Genomic DNA, 27,164 nt, shown 5'->3' with positions numbered 1-27,164 from the left:
AAATGTTTAATTTTTTTTTTTTTTTTTTTTTTTTTTGTGAGGAGATCAGCCCTGTGCTAACATCCGCCAATCCTCCTCTTTTTTTGCTGAGGAAGACGGCCCTGGGCTAACATCTGTGCCCATCTTCCTCCACTTTATATGGGACGCCGCCACAGCATGGCTTACCAAGCAGTGCGTCGGTGCGCGCCCGGGATCCGAACCAGCGAACCCCGGGCCGCCGCAGCGGAGCGCGCGCACTTAACCGCTTGCGCCACCGGGCCGGCCCCCTGAAATGTTTAATTTTTAAAAAAGAAAGAATAATACATAAATCAGAAAGATAGATTATGGCATGTTAACAAGTCTTTATGCTCAGGGAGTGCATGGGCATTTGTTAAATTAGTCTATGTATTTTTTTCATTCTTGGGATATTTAGTAATGTAATATAAAAATATCACCAGAGGCATGGAGAAAGAAAGAATAGACTGTAAAATTTTATATGGTGCCAAAATAATCCTGATACCAAAACCTGAAAATAACACAAAAAGGAAGCGACAGATAAATGTAACTCATGGGTGTCTGTGCAAAACATCTTCAGGTGTCAGCAAATAGAATACAGCAGTGCATTAAAAGACTACTACACGTCACTGAAGAAGGAGTTTCTCCCAGAAATATGAGGTCACTTCAATATTAGGAAATTATAAATACCGTACACCATATTAATGTTCTAAAATGAGAAGGAAAAACCCTCCTTATTTCAGAAGATAGTGAAAGAGCAATTGATCAGCCACCATTATTCCTGATTTTAAAAATAATAATAGGTAAATCCTTGTTGAAACTGATGGAAGTATTCTTGTTTAAAAAATGTTTTCACTAAGTTTGGATCAGAAACAAAAGAGGATTTATAAAATATTTAAAAGATATAAAGAATAATTAATCAAAACACTTGTATGTGAACTTTCTAGTTTTAATATGGTTTATATAGCTCAAACTACAAGCCAATGGCAGGCTTAATGTTAGAAAAATGGACACTAGAAACATTTTCATGAAGTTCAGGAATTAGACAATGATATCCCTCTCAACAGTTTTATTTAACATTCTTTGTTAGTAATAATGAAATTAAATATGAAAAGAGTAAGTTATGGATATTAGAAAAGAGGAAACAGAAGCAATTCTTTATTTGTAGATTATGTGACTGTATTCTTAGAAACTCCAAAAGAATGAAATGAAAATCTATTTGAAACAATAAGAAAATTCAGTAAAGTTACTAATTTAAAAAAATACATGCAAATTATTAGCTTTTAGAGGCAATTACCTGTTTGAAAAATATAATGGAAGAAATAATTAAATTTACAATAACAACCGAAAAAATAAGCAAGAAACATATAATATCTACAAAAAGAAAACTTTAAAATGGTAGAAAAAGTTTTTAGTAACAGGTAAAACAATACTGCTTTTGGAAAGGAAGATTCAATATTTAAGATGCAGAATTTGCCTCTTCTAAGTTGATATGTTACAAGAGTGACTTTGTGGAGCACTTACTAGCTGACAGTTGATAACCACAAATTATCTTATTTCAGCTTCTGCACTACATGTGAGTTCAAAAAGAAAGTGAGGCTCAAGTTGCAAAGTAATTTGCCCAAAATGTCACTCCTGCCTCGTGTTATCATTAGCATATGTTCTTTTCTTATTTGTCCTATGAATTAGTGTGTTCCTTGGAGGTAGGGCCATGTCTTATTTGCATGTATGTCCCCAGTGACCATTATAGCATAGGCACTTGGATTCAAACCCAAGCTCTCTCTTGTCCTTCTGCAGTAGGAGTCTCAGATTCAGAGACATAGAAATCGGGCAGGTACGCGCATACCTTGTCTGGTGTAGGAAGTTCTAGCCCATCATTTTCTTGTGGCCATCTGGCCTCAAAATTGGAAGATTGTAAGATTTTTAAAGAGACTTTGGAAACCTAAATTTTTACCTAAAATATTTGGATTTTTCAACATTGGCAGCCAATTTAAAAAGTAATCATTCCCTCCAGTTCAGATAAACCTCACTGTTGGCAAAATTTGGCCTGTGGCCTCCGTCTTCATGACCTTGGATTTTTCCATACTACTTTACATAAATTCTGGTACACTAAATCCAGGAACAAAAAACTGAATAGGGTTGATAGGGTAATGGGGTTTCCAGATATGGGGCTACTATATCTGTCTATTCCAGAGTGTGACTGCCCAACTCATTTCTCTATCTTCCTCATTCTACTACCAATTCTAAAACTTCGTTAATCATCGTTTGTGTGTGTGTGTGTGTGTGTGTGTGTGTGTGTGCATGTGCGTGCGTGTGCTTTAACCTGTTTGGAATGATATAGAAAGAGTCCTGGGTTTAATCTCCTTACGTCAATGAGTAGGAATTTAAGATTGCTCCCATACTGTTTTTTCAAGCAGTCATTTGGTCTTATTTGTCTTCCGATCAGGTATTTCTGGTCACTGTCTGGAATTTTGAACTGTACATGATCCCTCTGGCATTATTGCTGCTGTTTGTCTACAACTTCATCAGACCCATGAAAGGGAAGGTTGGCACCATCCAGGACAGCCAGGTGAGCAAAGATGCCAATAATTCTGACATTTGACTAGAGAAAAATGTGTTAACAACAATAAACCACCACCACTGCCAAATCATGGCCCAGGTCCATTGCATTTGAGACTTGAGGAGCAACGCTGCACATGTATCCAAGTTACGGGGGAGATCTCTTCTCAGGTGTAATCTGGAGACTTCCTTCCATGGCATCTCATGTTCCCGAGTCTTGGCCTACATTCTTAGCATGAGGAGAGCCCTCTGGTTCTTGGTCCTCATTTCTGTGCCAGCAGCACATGGCTGTGTGCCCAGTGGTTCTCTGTCGGGTTCCTGTGAATAACATTCTTAACCACTAGAGAAAAGCCTTTGGTGGCTCTCTGATCCCCTTGGGGGCACACAGAGCATCTGGGAGGCTGCCTCAGCCCTCTCCATGGAGTCACCCCATACAATGTTCTCCCCTGACCTGAAGGCTCAGGGGATTCTTGGAGGTTTGCCAACTCCCAGGACAATCGGGGGGCAGGCGGGCATGGGCCCTTCTATTCTCAAGTGCCCAAGTTTTTCTTGTAATTCTCAAACTCCCCGTAGTATTGAAGGAAGCACAGGCAAGGCCTCTTCTCAGAGACATCCCCCAGTGTCTACCGACCTTACAACTTTTCCGACTTTCCTTCTCCTACTCCTCTTATCCCAGCCCTCAGGATCTTTTTCTGCTCCAGGTGAGAAGGAACTTGTATTTATAAGCTTGCTTTATCAATATTGGCATACCAGATTTAAGAACCAAGTTTTTAAAACAAAAATCCAAGGTCTCGAGACTTGCTAACATCCTTTCTAGAAAGATCACCTTCACGTTGAGTTTGTCAAGACTCAGAAGCTGACCATCTTCACCTGTTTTTCCTTATAATGTTCTCGTAAAAAAAAAAATCATCTCTGAAATAATGGATGTTTCTGGTCTCATTTGGGATAGAAGGGAAGTGGGGAAAAGAAGTGTTGTGGCAGGAAGTAAAACCTCAGACAAATTCACAATTCTGTTCTGTTTTGTTTTTGATTGTTGGGTGCAATAGACATGGGCGTATATCAATAGTGAGGGGCCTGAAGATGCTCGAACCAACTAATAAATAAATAACTTTAAAGTACAGATTCATTTAAGAACTAAGATTCACAGAGGTACAGAGGAGGGAAACTTTTACAGAGAAACATCGGTTATAAAAAATGCTGTCAACTAACATTTTTACAATTTTAATCAGATTTTATTTTTCCCGCTATATATACACGATGTTTATAGCATGCATATATGTGCATGTGTATATGTATATGTGTACGTATTTGTATGCAGGTGTATACAGATGTATGTGTCGGTACATAACTATACTTATGTGTATATGCATATAAATATGTATGTGTGTGCATAAAACCTTCTTAATTTACAGAACATTTTCAAATTCATTACCTAATTCAATCTTGATAACACAAGCCTGAAAGAAGCAAGAACTACTATTTTCATTTTATGCTTGATGAAACTAAGATTCGGAGTGGCAGAGTGGTTTACCCAAAGTCACACAGCAAAACAGTGCTGGAACAATGTCTCAAGCTAAAGACTCTGTCTTAAGCTGAAGACTTCTAACTCCTAATTACATTTTTTTCCTGCCATTGTATGTTTTCATTGTATTCATTTTTGTTCATTTGCTTTCATGAAACATGTGTGCTGCCAATGGTGCATAGGTTATTTCTCCAGGATCAGTGAGTCTCACACAGACTGCTAGTTGAAGCTCATGGGAATTCTGGGAGGTAATGCGGTACCAGCCCTGGAGAAATGACCTCATGACTGCTCCATGGTTTTATGGAGTATAGCAGAGTACTCTCTGGATACTTCAGAGTTACTCCCTTTTAAGAGCATGGTATTGACCATTCTTATTACTATTGGAACAATGGCATCTAAACAGCATGCCTGACCTTTGCAAGGTTAAGAAGAAAGGTAAGTGTTCAAGCTGAAAATAGTCCCTGGTTTTGTAATACCCAGCATTATTTCCAAGCTAGCGAACCCATTTGATTTGTGTACTAGCATGTGTTAGCTTTTCAACATTGCAGTGGTATGATTAAAATTTACCTGTTAAATAGCCAAGATTTCTAAATGCATTGGAACAAACCTATTTGCAGCACAGCTGGTGCTGGGGCCCCTGAACTAAAGCCAGGCGCCCTTTAGTCCAGATCAGAGCCTAGAGTTTCCTTCCCTCACCTGCCCCCCCTCCAAGCCCGAAGCCCAAGGAAAACAACAATACCATATAGAAACCTGTAACTTATTCTTGAGATTGATTACATTCAGACGAATGCATTTTCTACTGTCTAATGTTTCAGTAATGGCCCAAAGGGAAAGAGCAGGCATTATAACAATGAGCCTCGCACAAACAGAGTGTGGTGTTCTCAGCCTTAACAGAGCAGTTGCTTCATTTGTCAGCACAGGAACAAAACTGTTTACAGAAAGTACAACTTGGCAATGCATTTTTAAAGCTGGATGCCTTCAAAGGGCACTTGCCTAATAGCTTTATTTATAGTTCACAGTTTTATGTAGATTATGCATATTGTTTATAGTCTTGCCACAGTGTCCCTGAACTTTGAAAGTATTATTTTTTAAGAGGTCATAATACTAGTTTAAATTATGTAGGGAAACTTTAAAAGTGTATATAAGTTTAATTTGCATTGGGTAATTTTGGTTGATGTTTTATTAACAAATTTCGGGTTTTCCTTTCAGGAGAGCACAGACGTAGATGATGAGGAGGATGGCGACGACAAGGTGGGTGTGTTCATGGAAGAGAGTGTTGATGTTCTCAGCAGATAAGCGTTCTTCCAGGTTGAGTCAAACTCTATTATTTTTTAGTACTATAGAGTGACCAGTTTAGTAATTTTGTTGTAATTTATAAAGGATATCCCTTTTTAAGATTTTTTTAAAATAAGGATGAAAAGGGATAAAATATAAGGAATAATTGAAATGTTATGAAAAGCGTACCTATAGGAGTCCTGTCATTTGATGCAAGCGAACGTGAGCCTTCCCCTTGGTGTATGAAAGGTAGATGAAAGGCAGCCTAGGAAGTCACAAGTAAATCAAGTAGAATTGCTGTTCCTTGAGGTTCGTGTCTGCACTCTGTGGGGTGGTCACCCACTTCAGAGCCTGTCACTTTCCCAGCTGTTGCTGGCAACGTTTTCAGCTATATGTCTGTGTACATCTGTCCTTTTTCTTCTCCTGGGAGAATCTCTCAAATCTGCTGCTTTTGTTGTCATTATGCTTTCAGACAAACCTTCTGGAATAAAATGAAAAAAGTGAAATGTCAAATGAGATGCTACTAGCTTAATGGACTTCCAGTCTCCCAGAACCTGTGGGTTTCTGGGGCTTCTGATGGTAGTTGTAGAGAAGGCTCGCAGGAGAGGAGAAGGTCAAAAGGGGAAATCTTAAGAATAACTATCCAATATAAAATGCCCAGGAAATAAAGACAAATTCAAAAATACTGGCTCCATGACACAAGCAGCCTTAAAATGATTTGAGTAGGCCAGATGGTTTTGCCCATTTGAAACAAATTGGGTGGATTACAAAGTAAATCTTATTTGTTGTGTTAAGACGATCGTTAATAGCAAAATAACAAAATAAAGTATAATATTATTTTAAAGGGAATCAACTTTTTTCAGAATAAAGTTCACTCAGATGTGACCTTATTCTCGATAAATTGATGTGAGTGTCTTCTGAGTGATATAACTACTTGAATATTGAAAATAGTCATAGCCAAGCTAAAGTGCACGTTGGGATGTTTTATCAAAGGAAACTCAAGTATTAAGGAAATTATTTTAAACCTATACTAGGCAAAATTCTAAATTTAATAACCAAGTCTTGGAAGTGAAGAAGATTCTGTTTGGCTAAGCCTGTTTAAATGAGCCACCTGTGGAAGAGGGCATCATCGCCTTTTATGGATAATTGTGACCATGTGTCTTTGGCCCATCTGATAAAGGAAAGCATCCAACCAGAATGCAGTGAATGAAAAAGTGGTGTTCAGTAACTGGCAGGCAACAAATTTAGGCCGTGAAGTCTAGACCAGGGGTTGTCACGGTCTAACCTTGCACTGAGGTGCCTCAGGGGCTGTCTGGGGGCCTAGGGGTGTGGAGTCGAGCCATTTGGGCTGTGCACCAAGCCTTTCGGGGCAAGGATGACTGAGTTGGAACTATAGCATCCACATGGATGAGCCTCGGAGCTGTTAAAATCATCCAAGCATGGCCTTCCACACAACAGTTGTGTCAACCGGTCCCACGCTGAGGGCTTTGGCACTGGGACTCTCTGGTTTCCTCCAGGGCAATTTCATTCTTGAGATGTTTTGATTGTAGTATTTTCACAGTATTTAATAGCTGTAGCATGGCCATATTTGTTTTGCTTCCTCAATTTCATATTTCTATGAAATCTTCTAGAGGAATAAGTCTAAAATGAAATTTTGGTTTGTATTTATGCCTCTTCTGCCTAACACAGCCCTTCTACTGTTAGAGGAGACTGGCCAATTTTGCAGTCCTTGTCCGTATCTTTTCACTGTAACCTCTCTAAGAGATGTGTAAACTAGATGGATTTTCAACATGAAGACTTCCTGAGCGCACATCCACATGTATATTACAACTCATCATTTCTTCTCCATGGATAGCAGCCTCCACAACTGAGATGTGCTCGTCATCGACCTGCACACACAGTCCTTGGGCCACTCCCCTCCTTAGCGTGCTGTAGCAAAGGGCTTACCCACAGAGCCCTTCTGGCTTCTGTTGCGTGTTAGACATGACAGACTGTGCTTCTGGGAACTGTAACACACCCAGTGAGAGATGAGCTGTTTACAAATTATAAACACACAGCCGTTTCCTTCCAAACCAGAAGAGGAGAGGAACTCCTTTCTACCCAAACTATCCATCTTGAAAGTGACACTCCTTAATTGCCAGCGCACCTTCCCACCAAATACCATCACGGACAACTGTGGAAGATGAAAGCGTGCCGGGGCCCCTTGGCACAACTTCCTCAGGAGATGGACGCACTCCCATATTCTGCCTGTCTCCGATGCACAGACCAGGACACGGTCTGGGGTCTGTCATACTTTTATTGTCTGGAATAGAGATTGTTGTAAAATGACGTCACTGAAGTCTCATTGCTTCTCACTGTTAAAAGTCCATAGTAGTGACCTGTATTAGACACCAAATTAGACTCCACAATTTTGTCTTTTTGTGGACTTTCAGTTATAACATAGAACTTTCAGGTAACTAGTTTTTTAGCTTTTAGAAAACTAACTATACAAACTAAATTTTGAAGAGAGGAAATCTTTCTTTCTCATAGCTGATGGCCCAGGCAAGAAATTGCTTGTTCCCGGTATAGTTTGCTGGGGACTTCGGAACAAACAGATAATGACTAAGTTCAGCCAACAGCAATCAGCTGACATTTCCTATTTGTATTAGATTCCTTATGTGGAATTCTTCTCTTTGGACCATATTTGTACGGATGGATTACAATGAAAATTGCATTAATTTTCTGCACAGTAAAGGTCAGTAATTGAAGCATGAACCAAGAAACTATTGTGTAAAATGCTGTATCCCATACTTAGGAAAGGTCATGCAGAGCAATAATATCTTGTTTTCATTGTGGAAGGTATAAATACTTGCATTAGACTTTCTTTCTTCTTCCAGCCCAACAATCACTTACAGAGAATATTTCAGCATTTACTATTAACATCAGGAAGAAAGAATCATAAGGGCGAGTAATAAAAAAAAAAAAACCCTGCCTATTGCTATCATAAAGAAACTGCACTGTGACGCCTGCATTGTGGGTTGGTTTGTTTTTAACTTGGCTGTCAGAAATAAGACTGGAATGATCTGTTCTTTTAGGATTATCTGTGAGTTCACAATTGCCTAACAGTGTGTATGAGGAAACAAGTCACCCTTTTCTGTCCATTATGGCTCAAAAACAGATATGGATGTTTTCTTTTAAGACAAGAAGCATCTAATACATCTTTGTTGATCGATTGTGGAAACTTTTATAATGAAAGGATGCATGAATATTATATCTATACCTTTTCACAAATTAGGACGTCATCATTAAAATTTAAGTACATTTTAAACCATCAAATTCAGTGATTAAAATTATTTCCATCCTCCAAACCTGAGTCCACTCCTTACTTCCCAGGCAGAGCCTTCTTGGAGAAGCAGGTGGCATATGTATTCTTGCTACAAATGAACCTGCATAGTCCTTTGGACGAGGTGGTGGGTCCATCATGCCTCATTCTGTGTGTTTTCTTGTTTCAGAGAGAAACAATGATCTATAGTATCTCAACCAGGGAAGACTGTCGTTCTTGGAGGAAGTTTTGTTACAGTCTCATAGTGAGAGTAGTTTTGCTTATGGTTCCCTTGTGCTTTCTTAAGAATTCTGAAACACAGCCAATTAGTTTGATTAGTGAATTTTTAACTATTGACTAAGCAGTGGTGCTTTAAAATGATAAAGTGTGATATTGTTAAGAAAATACAAAGTCAGATAATATCTTTGAAAGGTTAACAATAGCAGAATACACACACACACGTTTTCAGGGCGTATACAATCTATATAGACGGCATATGGTAGAGGACCTGCTTATGGATAATTTTCAGGGAAGTAAAGTAAATGGTTGTTCTGATTTAACTCCTTTTAATTTGATTTAATATGATTTTTAGTGATGAAGTGATTTAATGGCTAACATTTGTATCATACCATCTTACTTCCAAGACTTTAATATTAAAATGGATTCCAGCCAATTCTTAATTATCAGTTTATGCGTGTTTTAAATGAGAAGGGATCGGCTTCCCTATTTTCTGTAGTCCTTTCTCTGACACATCGACTGGCTCAGTTTTTCCTTTTAAAAATCAAACCTCCATTCTTAAAAATGTTTGGGTTTGGGCCAGCCTGGTGGCATAGCGGTTAAGTGCGCATGATCCACTGTGGCGGCCCAACGTTTGCAGGTTCGGATCCCGGGCAGGCACCGATGCACCACTTGTCAAGCCATGCTGTGGCGGTGTCCTATATAAGTAGAGGAAGATGGGCACAGATGTTAGCCCAGGGCCAGTCTTTCTCAGCAAAAAAGAGGATGATTGGCAACAGATGTTAGCTCAGGGCTAATCGTCCTCATGAAAAAAAAAAAAAAGTTTGGGCTTCATTACCTTTAGAAGTAATCCAGAAATGTTACTAATCTGACCTTTTGAAGCATTATTCATCCTATTACTATCAAGCTCACTAATATTCCTTGTACTTGTGGATTTTCTTCCTGATTTCTACTGTAAGGATTATATTTAGTATGTTACTCCCAAATATTGTGAAATATGATATACCAGACCATAAATTAGATGGATTATCTATCCTTTTCTTAGCTAATGTCTGTGTCTAACACAACACAGTCAGAGGCTCTGATTTTATAGACTGTACAGCATCTGGATATTTAATTTCCAATTGCCTAAAATTTTTACATCATGCTAATGTAGAATTCATTGGACACTGCATTTCAATTATCCGCAAGTCATTGTTTTTGTGAAGAGAGTAGCTGTTCCTCTCGTCTTTCCTGATGAAATCTCCTCAGCTTCAGCGTGGTTTGCTCGAAGTCCCAATTATCCAGTGAGATTACAAGATAATTGATAGAAAGGTGGGGACACCACTTTTTTCCTCAAGAGAAAAGTAATAATTTCAAGTAAGTGATAAATAACACAAAAGTAATAATTTAAAACAAGACCATTTGAGTAAGAATTATTTAAATAATTAGACATAAATAATTAGACCATTTTGAGTAAGAATTATTTAAATAATTAGCCTTAATATTTGTAGAGTGTTTACAATTTTCAGGATGTTTTTATATGCTTTAGCTCATTTAATACTCAAAATAAACCATTAAATTTGATCTTATTTTCCCCATCTACAAATGAACAAACCCAGGTTAAGAGAAGTGAAATAACACATTTCCCAGCCAGGATAATAGCAAGGCTCAAATCCAGCTCTTTTGATCTAAATCCTGTTTATTTTTGACCATACCACATTGCTAAAAAGGAAACGTCGTTAATTTATTGGTCTATTTTTATGCGTTATTATTGACAACATTTATGGAGTGTTTTCTCTATATTAAAGCCTCATGGGTAAAAGATTGTAACTATAAACAAGGTGTTCAAAGTCATTAATCAGAGTGAGTTTGATTGCTGCTTTCATCAAAGTTTGACACTATGTTGGGCAGTAAAGATGAAGTGCCTGGGTGAGTCAGGGTGGCTAAAGGAGGTGATGTTTGAGCTGAGTCTTAAGGTAATAAGAATTACTTGCTACATTGTATGATCACATAAATTATTTTGTCTTCTACCCTCCTCCTCCTCCACTTTAAAGAAACCTCAAGGACACACACAGCTAAATCAGCAACTGCAGCTTATTGTGTGTTTACCTACAGTAGTTCCAGTTATAGAAAACCATTAGCCTTGTTTGCCTTGTGGTGGCATGGCATCTGTCAATGGGCTCTCAGAAACATAATGAAATCAATCTTCTCCAGGTCTAAATTCCAAATAATTTTTTTAACTGTTCCCAATTTTTCAATTTTGCTTTATCAACATCTTCCTCTTGACGTTGTTGTTCATTCTTTTTACTTTATTAGCCCTCTCCTTTGATACCAGGTGAGACTCCTGTTGCAAGCCAAAGAACCATGTTGATAAATACCAGTCAGTGTGGAATTGGTTTATGTAGTGAACAGATAGTTAGAGCAGTTTAAAACCACTTAGAAATGATGTTGATTCACAATCCAGTCTGTTTTATATTCATTTTCCGAAGCAAAAGTACTACTTGAGAAGGAAGTAATCTGCTGAAAGAGCACAGATTTTTTTCCCCTCATTTTAATAGCATGTGCCATGGAGTTGACTGTGTGTGTGTGTCTCCACGCACATACAACGCATCTCATGGGAAGAAGCCCTCAAGACAGTTCCCAGTGCGTTAAGCCTGGATTCCCAAAGAACAATGTTTAATCTCGTATATCAGAAATATTGCTGCTGCTTCTTTGTTATGACAGATGCTGAGAGTTTTTTTTTTTCATGCTAAATGCCACTCAATCTATTTCTGATGTTTATAATTCTTCAAGTTTTCAAATTGTAGGCTTTTAATATTCAGTGGGATGAAACAGACCAAACATACTCCCGTTTAAAGTTTAAAGTCATATTTTTGCATCTTTCCTCTAGTGGCCGAAATTACTGGGAATGTCTTGACATAGAAATTTTGCATTGATCCCTCTTGGGAATCCTGTGCATCTTGTGACAAATATTACTCAATTTTTAAGCATGTCAAAAGGGTATTTCCTGACATGGTCAATTTTCAGGACTATCTGGTTTTGCTTAGGTAATTAATAGAGAAATGAGAATTTTTTCCTAAATCAGAACATGTGGGAAAGATTTAAAGTAACATACTGATTATATAATTAATTCTTAGTTGTAAATTCATTTTGATGGTGTTAATTTTCTCCCAGAGGCTCAAAGCTCGTTTTATTGCACCTATGGTGCTATACTCATTGGAGACATGGGGAAGGCAACAGGCCTTGAAGAAGGAAAGATTCACTTCCTGATTTATTTTTTTTGTTTTTGTTTTTAAAGAAAAAACAACCATGTTATAACACAGGCACATTATTTGTTCTTAATTCAACTGCCTACAAAACTTAGCCAAAAGACTCCATTTTGTTGACATTTTTTAAACAAATAGGCAATGAAAAAATGGTAATCTTGCATTCATCTTTATATAATAATATGCATTTTTAAGTTATAGAGTTATAGTTTGTCATTATTTTTCTTACAATTATTAATACAATTAAAATTACATTATTTTTTTAATATTCTTTCTGTAAAATGTATAAAAAAAACAAAAGGAACCTTATGAAATTTGAATTCTGGATCTGGAAAGTTCCATGCTGTCATATCTTCTATTATGTGGTGATACATGCCTGCTCATAAAGTAGACCCTGATTCATGTAAATTTTACTTATGCCTCTGTGTTTTTTTAAGTTTGTAACGAGAGGTAAAATCCGTTCTTTTTCAAATGTAGGCATCTAAAAATATGTGTTTAGCCACAATTATCTGGTTCATTAGTTTAATCACACCAGTGGCTATCCCTATTTTTATCGCACATTTCCCTCTATAAATTGGAAGCCTCATACATTAAGGAAAAATATAAGCACATGTGATAGCAGTTCTTTCTTTCTGAATGAATCACTGTTGCTCTCCCTGGGCAATTTGGTAGCAGCAGCAGATGTATGTTGTGTTTGCTAAACTGTGTTCTCACCACGTTCCCTGGTTCCATCTGAAATGTGTAAATAAAGCCAGCATGATGCAGATAGCACTGCCAGATGATCTTTCGTACAATGCAGGGCAACATGAGTAGACTTGTCCTGGAAGATCATTGCTTTTGAAACTTAAATTAACCCCAGTATTCTTTAAACTAGACAAGAGGTTATTTGTTCTTTTGTCTCTTTGCATTCTTGAAGGGAGGGGACTTATGTTTAGTTTATGAAGCACCTGGAGTGTACCAAGTGCTTTACGTATGATATAATATTTAATTTTCTAAACACTCCCATCAGGGTAAGGATTATGAGCTCCCTTTTCCAGATGCAAAATTGGGACTCAGAAAGCGTAAAGTGCTTGCCATGATCACAAAGCCAGTAGATGCCAAAACCAGTGTTGAACTTACTTCTCTCTAACTCCATAGCCTGTTATTAACAAAATGTGTAGGCCTGTGAAATTGGTACATCTTAGGGTTTCTCTCCCCTAACTTTTCATCTGTTGATTTAAACCCTGGGTATTACAGCTCTTAAATAAGAATGAATATATTTTATTATATGTAAATTATTGTATGTATTTTATGCAAATTATAACTAAATAAAGTTTGTTAAAATGTTTAGCAAGAAAAGTAATAAATAAATCAGAATAGAAAGAACTGTTTTCCTTCAAATATTTTCAAAAGGCATGATTTAACATACATTCTCATGAATATTGGGCAAAATAATGCTGGAAAGGAACAGTAGATAGAATATGTAACTGAACAAAGTTTCTCAAAATTATACATTATATAGTAAGTAGAGAATGAGAACAGAGACCCATAGACACCAAAGAAGCAAATGGCAAAAAGAACAAATAAGAGCTGAATGCCTACCTTGTGAAATGTCCACTAGAAACGTAAGGGGCTTCTTGTAATGCTGAAGGCGCTTGCTCTGGAGTTAATAGTCCTGGACTGGAATTCTCTGCCACTTATGGTATGTGAACATAGACAAATGTGAACATGTCACTTAACCTCTTCAGACCTCGGTTTCTTATAAATAGAAATGCTAATACCAAAGGCTGTGGAACATGTCCATTGGTATATTGGTGGATATGATCAAGAGAAAAGACCCATGAAATCAGTGGTATATTCTTTTTAAAGAGATGAATTTTGCAGTGCAGAGAGTGAAAAGAACATTTGCTACTAGAATGATGAAAAGAATAGAGGTGTAATGCAAATTGAGAGAACAAAGACAAGAGACAGTATGGACTGGCGTTCTGAGGGAAAGGCTTAAGAAAGCCCAGGAGCTTGAGACAGACCTTTCGAAAGGTCATGCTGTTAGAGTTATGAGGCCTGGAATCTTCTCTCAAACTCGAAGCACTTTTTCCCAGGTTGATGTAAATAATCCTTTGACACCATTATAAGCCTGATACCCTGCTCTTTCCTTGCATCCATTCACTTCTCCATCAACACTCACTGTGTCAGCACTGAGGATGCACCCACCACAGTTGTTGGTGCTGAGAACACAGGGTCCGGTAAGGCAGTCTGGTCTTATCTGTTGATCCACTGGTTCAAGCAGAGCAGAGCAGAGTGGATCAGGAGGGTTATGGGAGATATTAATGAAACAGCTGAGCTATGAAAGTATAAATATTTTCTTGTAGCATAGAAGATACCATGCCTTGCTAAACGCACAGAGATATTGCCCAAAGGCTGTCGAAGCCATTCAGAGAACAGATACGACATTTACCACTAATCATGAAGGAACGTGCTCTCAGGTGAACATCATCAGTCTGATTTTAGGAATGTTGGAACCTTTGAAGAGCTCTCAGTCAACTTCAACACTTCCCAAAGCTATCACACTCTTGTGAAAAAAGAAATCTTTTAAATTTTGTTGCATTTTGGTCTTAATCGGTTGGAAATTTTTAATCAAAATCTTCAATGACTGAAGTGCTAAGTAACTTCATCTTTGGAAGCTTTTAGTGAATGGAAGTAAATTAAAAAAGAGCTGGCAAAAAAGACATTGCATTATTTTCCTTCACAAAAGCCAGGAATATTCAGCACAAAGTAAACTATGAGGTCAAATGCTGTGAGTGATTCAATGTTTAAATGTTGAAGTTACACTTTGGATTATCTCAATTTGTGGAAAAAAAATCTTTTGATTTTTAATAAGAGAAATATATATTCTACTCAGGAAGGGAGGGAAATTGAGAAGCTTTTTATTTTTCAGCATAAATTCTGTGAAACATTCAAAAGAATCATAGAGACAACTTTTCTGAAGTCTTGTCTTGAAAAAATGCTTGACAGAGAAAGTTCACATGAATGGATATAAAATATAGTGCCTTTGAAAATATTTGGACTGGAATATATACAGATTTCAATATGTAAAAAATAGAATTGAGAATATTCTCCATGTGCCACATTGTTGTTGTGAGTTTTCAAGGTACCTCAGTGTCTGTATTTGATATTATGTAAATTTTTAATACTTTGTATTTTAATGTTTTGTATTATATAAATATTTTATATTATGAGTGATCAATATTATGGTCTTTGGTAGAGTCAATTAAAGGTATTGCTTTAATGACCATTAAGTACAGCTCTGCGATGATTGAGGACAATTTTATGAAAAATTATAAATGAAAAGATGACATTAAAAAGTATATTCTTCTGATAAGTAACTCCGACATGGGATTATAAACAGAAATAACTAGGAAACCAATTAAATATATGAATATGTAGTATGAATAATCATTCTTAATGTATCATTTTAAAAATTCAGACAATATAAACAAATTTCTTTTGTTTTAATGCTTATAAAATATATTTTTTATTTTGAAGCACTTATGAAAATAAAAATAAAATGAAATAATTTTATAGATACACTAATATAATAAAACCCAGTTGTCAGCTGATAACTATTTCAAAAATTATATAATTTCAATTACTTTTACTCTTAAAAGTGTACAGATATGGTCAATAAATTATCTTGTTACTCTAGATACAGTGAGATTCTTTAGCCTAGTTTTTGAATATGGACTACATAAACTAAAACATCAAATTCATGAAAAAGTAAAAGGATGTTGTGAAAATCGTTTATTATTTTGGTGTACTAACTCATACTTTCTTCACAACTAGAACCTCAGCATTTGGGTGTTTCATAGGGAAAAAAAAAATCAGTCAACTGAAACAGGAAATTTTTATGAAGTTGAGCCACATGGAAATTTGAGTCATTTTCCAAGAAATTGTTTTGACCTAAACTCTACACTGCTGAAAAGAGGAAACCACTTTTGCCCTTTGGGTCAAATACCCCGGTGCTTTCAAATCCTCCTTTATAAACATGAATACTCATGTGGCAGACAGAGATGGGTTTTCACCATTGTGCCCGTTAATAGATGTTGGTGGATTACTGCACATGAATTGGGTCGCTCTGGCAGCGTATCGAATTTTTAATGCAAACTGCTTGAAGAATTAGTAAGAGAGTAAAGGAAATAAAGAATTTAAAATTAGGGTGAAAAAGTAAAAATGTCCTGCAAGTTTGACATTACAAGAGGAAACAATGGGTCTGACTTCTCCCTCTGTACAGAACAGTTGGATGAAGGAGTGCAGGTGGTAAGAAATTATTCAGATCATCCCTGTACCCTTTATAAAGGTGGAGTGGCAGTGGACCATTCTAACCTCGGCTCCTTTCTTTGGTCTGTTTCAGCCAAGTAGCTTCATAAACGAGGCAGATGCAAGAAAGGAAATTTGAGCTTTTTTTTGACATTTTTGCCATATGAGTGCTTTTACCGATAATCACTCTGGGGTGGTGCGTTCTCCTTTGCTCCATCCATGGGTTCAGTGTGATGGAGCAGAGAATACAAGATGAGGATGAAATATTTTTTTTATCTTTTGCTGCACAGAAGATTATTATAGAAATGGTCTATTAAATTTAGAAGCTTTTGCTCGATAATTTAGTACAGTTTGATCCCAAGTAAAGTTCTAGATAGAAAAAAAAGGTTTTGTTGGTTATTTGAGGTTTTAGGTTTTATATATTAGATGTAGTGACTACAGAGACCCAGCCAGGCAGGAGCTGAGATGACATTAGCTAAATCCTAGTTACAATAGAGTTCATAAGTGAGCCAGAATATGGTATCAGACTATAAGAAATTGTGTAAAAGTGCCACTCTGTAGGAAATCTTCTTTTCTCCAACAGTTGAGTCATTCCTGAATTACTTTTATAACCAGCAGCTATCTAACATGGTAAAATACATTTAAGGTTTCCTATAAGCGAAGTAAGGATAGTATTCTTAGAAACCTGAATTTCATTTCACATGAAGAACTGGAGACTGAGGAAGATGGACTTGATTTTGCTTCCAATTCCATGAATGAAAAAATCAATCAATTGTTGAGCATCTGCCCAGGGAGTACCCTGGGTAGGATGCAGTCCCCAGCAGTGTACTATCTGTTGACCTTGTGGCCTGTCTCCAGCTGCTTACTCTGTTTCTGAGGTGATTGCCAAAGGATGAATGAAATGTTCATCAGGCCTGCAGTGGGTTTAAAATGTGACTAGAAATGCAGCAGAGTTTGACTAAGAAGCCACAGTACTTGGAAACATATTGTCTGGATATCCAACATGCCATGTTGTTACCTGCTGGAAGCATTTCTGAAGGACTGTGATAGGAGAGGGGTAAGGTGAGCTGGCAGATAACCTTGTGAAGATGAAGAGGAAATCAGGGTCAGCAATGGAAGGGACTGCAGAGTTCTCTGACAAAAGCAGCAGCCTCCACAGAGAAATGAAGCTCTTGGTTGTGTGGGGCTTCCGTTCATCACCTCATGATATTGAAGTAGCACCTGAGACTCACACACTATATGAGTGGTTGCTTCTGAATGGGTGGGCAGGGATTTTTTGGAGTCAGTAAATATTTAAGTTGTAAAAAATGCAGTTCATCTCTTGGAGTCACTCTGTTCATAATAACTGTGTTATTATAACATGGTATAATAATTTCTGTAGTAGGACAATACAAATGAAGTAACTGAGTTAAATCTTGCTTTTGTGTTTCTTAGGAATCCGAGAAAAAGGGGTTAATTGAAAGAATCTATATGGTACAGGATATTGTTTCAACTGTTCAAAACATCTTGGAGGAAATAGCTTCTTTTGGAGAAAGAATTAAAAAGTAAGTTCTACTTATGTTATGGTGTTTGAAATAGAGCTGCCATCCACAAGAACAGTGAGAGTGCGGGAGTGGGGAGGGTGGGATGAGAAAATGCAAGAAAAAAAACAAAAGCAATAGTATTGGGCAAACCCTGTTAACTTTGATTGGTTTGTTCTTTGGGCTTGTCAGCTTCACGCTTGGGCAATGCCTCAGAACTGGGGTGACCATGTGGCCCAGTTTATACCAATTGTCCCAACATAATTATTAATAGTGTTCCCTTTCACTCTCAAAAATACCCTAGATTGGGTGAGAAACTAGATTAAAAAATTAAAGTGTCCTATTCAGAAATAAAAAGGGAAGCAAATATGCTCTAAAGGAACATTTTCCATCTGAACCACAGAACACAGTAAGTGCCTTGAGTGAATTTTTTTCTCAGTTCTCCAAAGAATGGTACATAACTAGTAGCAGCATAGATTCAAAGATGTGAAGTTAATTCATCACATACATGGATGCCTTAGGACAGAAGTCAACAAACTTTCCCTGTAAAGGGCCAGAGAGTAAATATTTTCAGCTTTCTGGGCTATGGGGTCTCTGTCACAACTACTCAACTCTGTTGTTTAAGTGTAAAAGCAGTCATAGTTGATATGTAAATGAATGGGTGTGATATGTGTTCCAATGAAACTTTATTTACCAAAACAGGTGGCAGGCTAGATTTCACTCAAATCCAACCCATAGCTTGCTACTCCCTACCGTAGAGCATAAAGGCCGAATTCTCTAATGGAGTCCCAGTTGAGAAAGACTCTTCTATGATTCATGTTTGTTTGTTTTGTTTTATACATCATGAACTCTGCATAGGTTGGTCTTCGTTTGATACCAATGAGCAGAGCAATTTTTAATTTTTTCCCTTTGAATTGTAAACTTATTTCTTTCCCACTTTAAATACAGAATTGTATCAGCTATGTTGTTCTTTCTAAAGATTATTAATATTTTTTTCTTATCTTACTGGTCAATCTAGTTTCTTTAAGTAAAGAAGATAATATTTAGAAATTGCATAGGTAAAGAAGAGATTAAAGTTAGTGCCAAACGCCAAGTGAAAGTTTTGTCTATTAAAGTGAAGGGAAATCAATAAATGATAATTAATATCAGGAAATATAAATAGTTAATATGGAACTTTCTTTGGATACTGATCTCCTTTCTCAGTTCTTTATCAAATGAAATCGCCCTTGAATACCCATTTATTATTGGAATAGTAAACATGTTTGTTCTGTTTAAAAAAATAGTTTAAAACCATCTTTAAACAAATTTGGTGAGTTTTTACTGATTTATACATTATTATTCCCATTATCAATGTCTTTTTTCTTTTAAAGGTTTCTTTCTTTCTTTCTTTCTTTTTTTTTTTTTTGAGGAAGATTGGCCCTGAGCTAACATCTGTTGCCAATCTTCCTCCTTTTTTCCTTTTTTCTCCCCAAAGCCCTGGTAGATAGTTGTATGTCATAGTTGTACATCCTTCTAGTTGCTCTATGTGGGACGCCACCTCAGCATGGCTTGATGAGCGGTGCATAGGTCCGCGCCCAGGATCTGAACTGTGAACCCCGGGCCGCCGTAGTGGAGCATGTGAACTTAACCGCTACGCCACCGGGCCGGCCCCCTCCCATTATCAATGTCTTAAGAAAAGTTAAAGAGCAGCGGGATTTTTGCATATACATGTATTGATGCCTATCTGCTCTATTCCTCTAGATTTCATATAAATTGACAAATGATTCCTGAATTTACCCTCAAAATTGTTTAACAAAAATGTAAATGACAATAGAAAATATTGAAGTGATGAAGAGGGCATTATAATTCAATGATCAGTTATTGAGTTTCAGGCACTGACTTGGTCTACGAATGAGAGATGCACCCATGACAATGATAATAGCAATATCAGCTGATGTCACCTCCCAGCCAGACACTGCTGTAAGCCTTTTACACATAGTAACTTCCTTAAGGAGTTACTTAAAGGAATTGGATTAAATGATTCCAGCAACCCCATGGAGTAAGGATTGTTAGTATCCCCATTTTACAGATGAGAAAACTGAAGCACAGAGTGATGATTAAATATGTAGCCCAAAGTTGCACAACTAGTAAGCCATGGAGCTTGGATTTGAACCTGCCCTCCTCACTACTACACTGTAATGTCATTTTCCTCCAGGGACCTATTTTCCAATGAGGGAGAAGAACAGTAATAAGACAGTTAGAATTCAGTAGCATTGATTCTAGATAGAGGTAAGACAGGATGCTGGGGGAGGTCTGACCAGTCCAGAAAGGGATGTAGGAGAGAGACAGACAGAGGAAAATTCTGAAAAAGCTATAACTTATCAACTTCTCTGAGAATGGGAAGAGATAGTGGGCATAGAATTGATAAATGGGGGCTTCAGTAGGTGGGAGCCCTTGTGCCAACGCTCAAAGCCCAAGACTGTGCTAGATACAGGGAGATGTAGGGGATTAGATTGTCTGTGCTATAGAGGATGGTAGCGGAAACACTTGGAGATGAGGCAGATCATGCAGGGCCTTGAGTGGTTGGAAAAAATCAGTGAAAAACGTTGAGTGAGGGATGTCCTGCAGCAAGGAGGATAAGAGGATGTGGTATGGGGGCAAGACTGAGGAAAGAAGGCCATGTTGTTTGGTAAAACTGTCTCCGTGTGTGATCGTCTCTAATAGATAAATGTGGCTGTTGTGCAGTTGATAATGGTAAAGGAAATGTGTCTTATGAGAGAAGAGGGCAGAGTGATTTAAACAGGCCCCCAACCCTGCAGTGCTTTTGAGGGGCGGCTGTGCTCAGCACAGCTGTGGTAGCCATGTCTGAGACGTATTTTCAGCCATGAACAGAGTACTGTTCTGCCCAGCTGCGACACAGGAAGGCTCATACGGCTCCACTCCTATTAATTCTTTGGCCATTCATTATTACAGTGACCTTACAGTTCCTGCTGGGCATTCAAGTGGGATGTCATGTGTAACTCTGCTGGAATTCCATTGTAATTCAGTGCTTAAGGACCAGGAAAACTTCTACCCAGCTTTTGGCAACTAGCAAATAAATAGGCTTACATAAAACTCTCAGAGGAAGGCTTCCCAGTTGCTGACCGGGAGGACCCCAACAGTATTGCATTTACAGAATAAACTGTATTTTCTTTTTTCTACTCTTTTCTAACTTTTCTGATGACCTTCTCTAATATTATAGAGATTTCAAATGTACATGTATATCAGGCTAAAACATTTACTCAACATGTAGCCTTTACATCATCTCAGGCAGCAGGCGGGATGGGTCAGAAGAGTGATGTATGTTACACATCCTGTCGTTATGGGGTGGTGGCTCCAGTACTTGTGTCCTTGAGTGGTTAGGGAAATCTCCACGGAGGACATAATGAGATAAAGGTAGACCTAGGACAGGGAAGTCATTCCTGCAAATGTTCCAGAGTAAGGCACAGAAGGCACATTTGTCAGAAGTAGAACTTTCTGGCTAGGCAGTGATGTTGAGAAACACTAAGCAATGAAGATGAGAAAGCACGTTACGTGCAGTTTGAATCACGGTCAGGACATGGGGAATGATAGATTGATGCATCTTGGGTTTAATCTGGGAGTGACATGTTGAAAGGGACAAAGAATGGAGGCAGAAAGACCAAGGAGAGGGCCAGAGGCCAGGTGTGAGGAGAGAGTTCACAAGCTAGTGTGAAAGCCGTGCACGTGTGAAAGAAAGCATCATGTGGGGTACATTACAAAAGAACAATCTACAGGGTTGTATGACCAGTCATACCTGTTTCCATGGGTAGAAGAGTCAGAGCACTTCATTTGTCCAAACCTAAGAAAGGAGGAAAAGAACGATTCCGTTGACACAAAGTCAACTTGTGGGGCAGTCCATTGGGGGAGGAACTAGAGGATGGAGCCGCACCCATCTTACTGGATGTGGTCACAATCATTTTTGTTTAGCGTTTTGAAAATTTGAAAATTATATTCTTAAGAGATGTTATTGAACCCAAATAGTTGAATGATTGAAGGGAATTCATTGAATTGTTTTCATTCATTGAAAGTCTTGGCTCATTTTTTCATTACTGCCCAAATTAGGGATTCACTTCTTAGGATTTAGGGAACTTCCAACTCAGGAAAACTGGGGAGGTCTATGAAAATATTTAACAAAGTATTTGATTTCAAGATCGAAAGCTTTGATTTACCAAGGTTCCTCAACCTTGGGTGTTCTGTGGAAGACCAGATATTACGAGATACTCCATGATAAATGGGAAGAGGGTCTAGTAAGTTTTTGAGTGTTAGAGGGATTACTATACAGTATCTTCGAATTAAATTCTCAGTCTTGTACACAGGAATAGCCAATGGATTAAATGAGTGAAATACACCTTCTTACATTTTCTAAAGTGCCTACTGTAAAGGCAGTGAGTGTGGGCTCTGGAGCCAACTTTCTCAATTCGGATCCCAGTTCTGCCCCTTATACTGGGAGTAAATGATTTGGGGCCAATTATTTAACTTTATGACTCAGAGTCCTCATCTGTAGAATGGGAATAATAGTAATTCTTACTTCATAAGAAGTAAGAATTTTTGAAAGAATTAAATGAATGAGTGCATATAAAAGAGTCTAGACCAGTGGGTGGCATGTAGTAATCACTTAAAAATATTAACTATTGTGAATATTATTTTTGGTAAATTGCCTTGACTTTCTTCCTCTGTCTTAAATTTTTTAAAAAGCAGTAAATACCCGCCTCTTCTTTTTTAAACATTTTACCACTAAAATTGTGAGTTGCTTAGAGAATAATTCATGAGTCAACTGACTTGGCAGTTGAGAGAGAAAATCTGACAGGCTGTTTGCAACAGCGTACACATCTCCATTTCTAGCATCTGACACATAAATACACATGACACATCACACACTTGTACACACACAAACAACTGTTGAGATCTATGTAAAGATTGCTTTAATTGGAAAAGAATTGACATCTTGATAAAATTTAAGTTTTCTAATATATGAGTGTAGTATATTCCTCCATTTAGTTTACCTCAATATTAGTTTAGAGTTTTATGTATAGAAATTGGACACGTTTTTGTGAAATGTAGTCCTAAGTACTTGATTTGTTTCATGCTATTTGAAATGTTATCTTTTATTCAGATTTTATTTTCTACCTGTTTGTTACTGGGATATAGAAGTAAAATTCATTTTCCTACATTAACTTTGTATTTATTAACCTTGGTAAAGTTAGTTATCTTACTTTTATCTGAAGATGATTATTGTGGGTTTTCTATTTCATAAACATATCATCTAGGAATAATTTTTTCTTCCTTATTTTTCAGTGTTTATACATTTTACTTTTGTTTTCTTGCCTTATATTACTGGCCAGTGGCTCCAGTACAATGTTGGACAGAACTGGTGTTGGTGAACGTTCTCTCCTCATACATGATCTCAGACAGAAAGCGTTCAGCATTTCACCCTTAAGAATGATGTTTGCTGTAGGTTTTTGTAAAGATGCTTTATTAGATTAAGAAAGTTCCCTTTTATTGCTAGTTTGCTAAGAGTTTTTATCATGAATGGGAGTTGAGTTTTGTCAAACTTTCTTTCTGAATACATTGAGATTATCATATATTTTTTTCTCCTTTATTTTTGTTAGTGTGATGTAGTATTGTGATTGATTTTCAAATGTTAAGCCAAATTTCCATTTCTGGAATAAACCCAACTTTGCTGTATTATACAATACCTTTATATATTGCTGGATTTTATTTACTGTTTTTTTTCCTTAAGATTTTTGCAGCTATGATCTTGAGATTTGATTTATAATTTTCTGTTCTTGAAAATTCCTTATGGAGAAAAGGTTATTCTAGACTCACACTCTCTCTTTATTGTTCTCTGAAACAGTTTGTGTAAGGCTGGTGTCATTACTTCCTTTAAGATTTGATAGAATTTGCTGGTGAAGCATCTGAACCTGGGTTTTCTTTGGGGGAACATTTTAATTAAATATTCAGTTTCTGTAATATATATAGATCTATTTAGCCATTCTATTTCTTCTTATATCTGTTTCTATAAGTTGTCATTTTCTAGGAGTTTGTCCATTTCATTTAAATTTTCTACTTTTTGATATAAAGTTGTTGATAAAATTCTCTTACTATCTTTAATGACAGTAAAATCTGTAGCGTTGTCCACTTTTTTATGCTTTATATTAATTGAGTTTTCCCTTCTCTTCTTTTTTTTTTTTTTTTTTTTGGTGTGTGTGTTAGGAAGATCAGCCCTGAGCTAACATCCATGCTAATCCTCCTCTTTTTGCTGAGGAAGACCGGCTCTGAGCTAACATCTATTGCCAATCCTCCTCCTTTTTTTTCCCCAAAGCCCCAGTAGATAGTTGTATGTCATAGTTGCACAGCCTTCTACTTGCTGTATGTGGGACGCGGCCTCAGCATGGCCGGAGAAGCGGTGCGTCGGTGTGTGCCCAGGATCTGAATCCAGGCCGCCAGTAGTGGAGCGCTCGCACTTAACCAGTAAGCCATGGGGCCGGCCTCCCTTCTCTCTTCTTGACAGGGATTTATCAATTATATTTGTCTTTAGAAAGACCCAGCATTTACTTTTGTTAATCTTCTCTGTTGCCTGCTTTCTTTTTCGTTATTTACTCCTCTTATCTTTATTACTTTCTTCCTTCTACTTTCTCTGAGATTAATTTACTATCCTTTGTCTAACTCTAAGATGGATGAGCAGATTGTTTATTTTCAATCTTTCTACTTTCCTACCATAAGCATTTAAAGCTTTACAATTTCCTATAAGCACAACTTTAGCTACATGCCAAACATTTTGGCATTGATATTTTCATTATCATTCAAATTTAGTAAAAACATTTTTCTAATTTCTATTTTGATTTCTTCCTTGGCCAAGTATATTGCTTAATTTCCAAGTATATGAAGATTTTCTAGTTATCTTTTTGTTCCTGATTTCTAACTTAATTGCTTTATGGTCAGAATATATTGACCTAGCCAATGGCCTACTTTTGTAAATTTTCTAAATGAGCTTGAGAAGAAGGTTATTGAATGTATTGTTCTATATATATTCATTGGTTTAATTTGTTGATTGTGTTCAAATCTTTTATATTCATACAGATTTTCATTTTTGGTTGGCTTTTTCTATCAGTTACTTAGAGATGTGTGTTAAAACCTTCCTATGACTGTGAATTTGTCTATTTCTCCTTGTAGTTTGGTCAGCTTTTGCTTTCTATATTCTGAAGCTAAGTTATTTGGTTTGTAGATGTTAAAATTATTATACTTTCTTGGTGAATTGGATCTATAATCAATAGAAATTGGCCTATTTATCTCTACATGATAAATAAATAATAAAATTTTGCCTTAATGTCTTGCTTGACTAATATTAGTATGGCTATACCATCTGCCTTTTGTTGGTTTCTTCATAATACATCCTTTTCTGTCGTTTTCTATCAACCTGTCTATGTTTTAGATATCTCTCTTGTTTCTGACAGTCATTATCTTTTAATTGTAGCAGTAGTCCATTAAAATTTAATGTGGTTGCTGATATATTTAGATTTAAATCTGTGGTTTTTATTAAGCATCTTCTTTGTTCTTGCTCTATTTTTTTTTCTTATGTTCTATATTTTCCTCTATATGTAAGGCCCCTTTTGCCATTCTTTTAGTTGTTACGCTAGAATTTACAGCATGACTCACCACTGTCTAATATTAATTACTACTTTTATTGTCTTCCCAGTCACTGCGAGGACCTTCTTAATCTATGTTTTGTTCCTCTTCTCTCTCTTTTTTTTTTTTTTGGTGAGGAAGATCAGCCCTGAGCTAACATCTGCCAAGCCTCCTCATTTTGCTGAGAAGACTGGCCCTGGGCTAACATCTGTGCCCATCTTCCTCTACTTTATATGGGATGCCGCCACAGCATGGCTTGACAAGCCATGCGTCGGTGCGCACCGGGATCTGAACCTGCGAACCCCGGGCCGCTGCAGCGGAGCGTGCGCACTTAGCCGCTATGCCACTGGCTCGGCCCATGTGTCTCTTCTCTTTGATATCTTCTCTCTTTCTTCTTTGTGATGCCTTCTAAGTACTTTTTTTGGACTAGCTTACACTGCCCTAATTTCTCTGCTATTTTAAATCCTGTTTAATACATGCATTGAGGTTTTAACTTCAGTCATTGTAGTTTTTATTTTTGAAACTTCTACTTGCTTTGTTTTCAAATCTTCTTGGTCATTTTCATGGTCTCTTGATCATATTTTCAAACCTCTATTTTGTGACTTTTAACATATTAAACATTATTGTTTCATATATTGTATTTGTTTTCAGTATCTGAAGTCTTTTGTTTCGGATTTTGGTGTTACTTCTGCTGGCTCTTACTCGTGATGCTGTGTGTCCTTCTGTGTTTTGCAGTTTTAATATGATCTCATGTTCCTTGGAGTCTTTGTGGAGAGTACAGATATCTGAGTTGAGAGTGCATGTCCCTAGAGAGGATTACTGCTTGAGTCACCTCAGGGTAGTACCAACCTGGGATCTCTTTTTATTAAATTTTATGCTGAGGCTTTTCAGACTACACAGGTAGCGTAAACTCAGATGATAAATTCCCCTACCAGGCACCAGGATCATGACAGGCAGAGTTCTTTGCATCTGCTTGTGTATAGTGCATTCAGCCTTATTTCTTTTTTTTCTTTCTCTTTCTCTGTCTTTCTCGCTCAATTCATCCTTACTCTGAGTATGTAAGTTTTATGCAGTGCTCTCCTATTAGAGTCTTCTCTTGGGGGGGCCTTAGGCTTTACCTTCTACCTCTCCTGCAGATAATGGACAGAAGTTCAAAATTTCAGTATTTGGCAGAAATTATTAGAGTGAAAATTGACTTTGGATCTTAGTAACTCCCACAGTTCTTGAAATATATTTTATTTTACACTCTGTTTCCTTACTTTCATGTCAGCCTAGTGGTGGCTTTCTCTCTCTCTCTTATTTTTTTTAAAAAAAAGAAGGTTTTTTGGGAGCCAGCCCGGTAGTGTAGTGGTTAAGTTTGCGCACTCAGCTTCGGCGGCCCGGGGTGCTCAGGTTTGGATCCCAGGCCAACGCACTGCTTGTCGAGCCATGCTGTGGTAGCGTCCCATATAACATGGAGGAAGATGGGCAGGGATGTTAGCCCAGGGCCAATCTTCCTCAGCAAAAAAGAGGAGGATTGGCAACAGGTGTTAGCTCAGGGCTGATCTTCC

The 27,164-nt window shown here is 37.3% G+C and overlaps 1 protein-coding gene across 5 annotated transcripts in view; it reads left to right on the top strand.

The window, feature by feature from the left end:
• MCTP2 (multiple C2 and transmembrane domain containing 2) overlaps positions 1–27,164 on the top strand; it is a 240,164-nt gene that overhangs the window by 198,325 nt on the left and 14,675 nt on the right. For all 5 annotated transcript variants that reach the window (XM_058542374.1, XM_058542370.1, XM_058542373.1 and 2 more), the window contains 3 exons: positions 2,441–2,563; positions 5,285–5,326; positions 17,864–17,973. In XM_058542374.1, the coding sequence (XP_058398357.1) occupies positions 2,441–2,563; positions 5,285–5,326; positions 17,864–17,973 (275 nt within the window). The remainder of the gene's footprint in view (positions 1–2,440; positions 2,564–5,284; positions 5,327–17,863; positions 17,974–27,164) is intronic.

Source organism: Diceros bicornis, chromosome 5, assembly GCF_020826845.1.
Source record: "Diceros bicornis minor isolate mBicDic1 chromosome 5, mDicBic1.mat.cur, whole genome shotgun sequence".
Lineage (NCBI taxonomy): Eukaryota > Metazoa > Chordata > Mammalia > Perissodactyla > Rhinocerotidae > Diceros > Diceros bicornis.
Note: the sequence above shows the minus strand (reverse complement) of the source record. Positions and strands in the feature narration are given on the sequence as shown.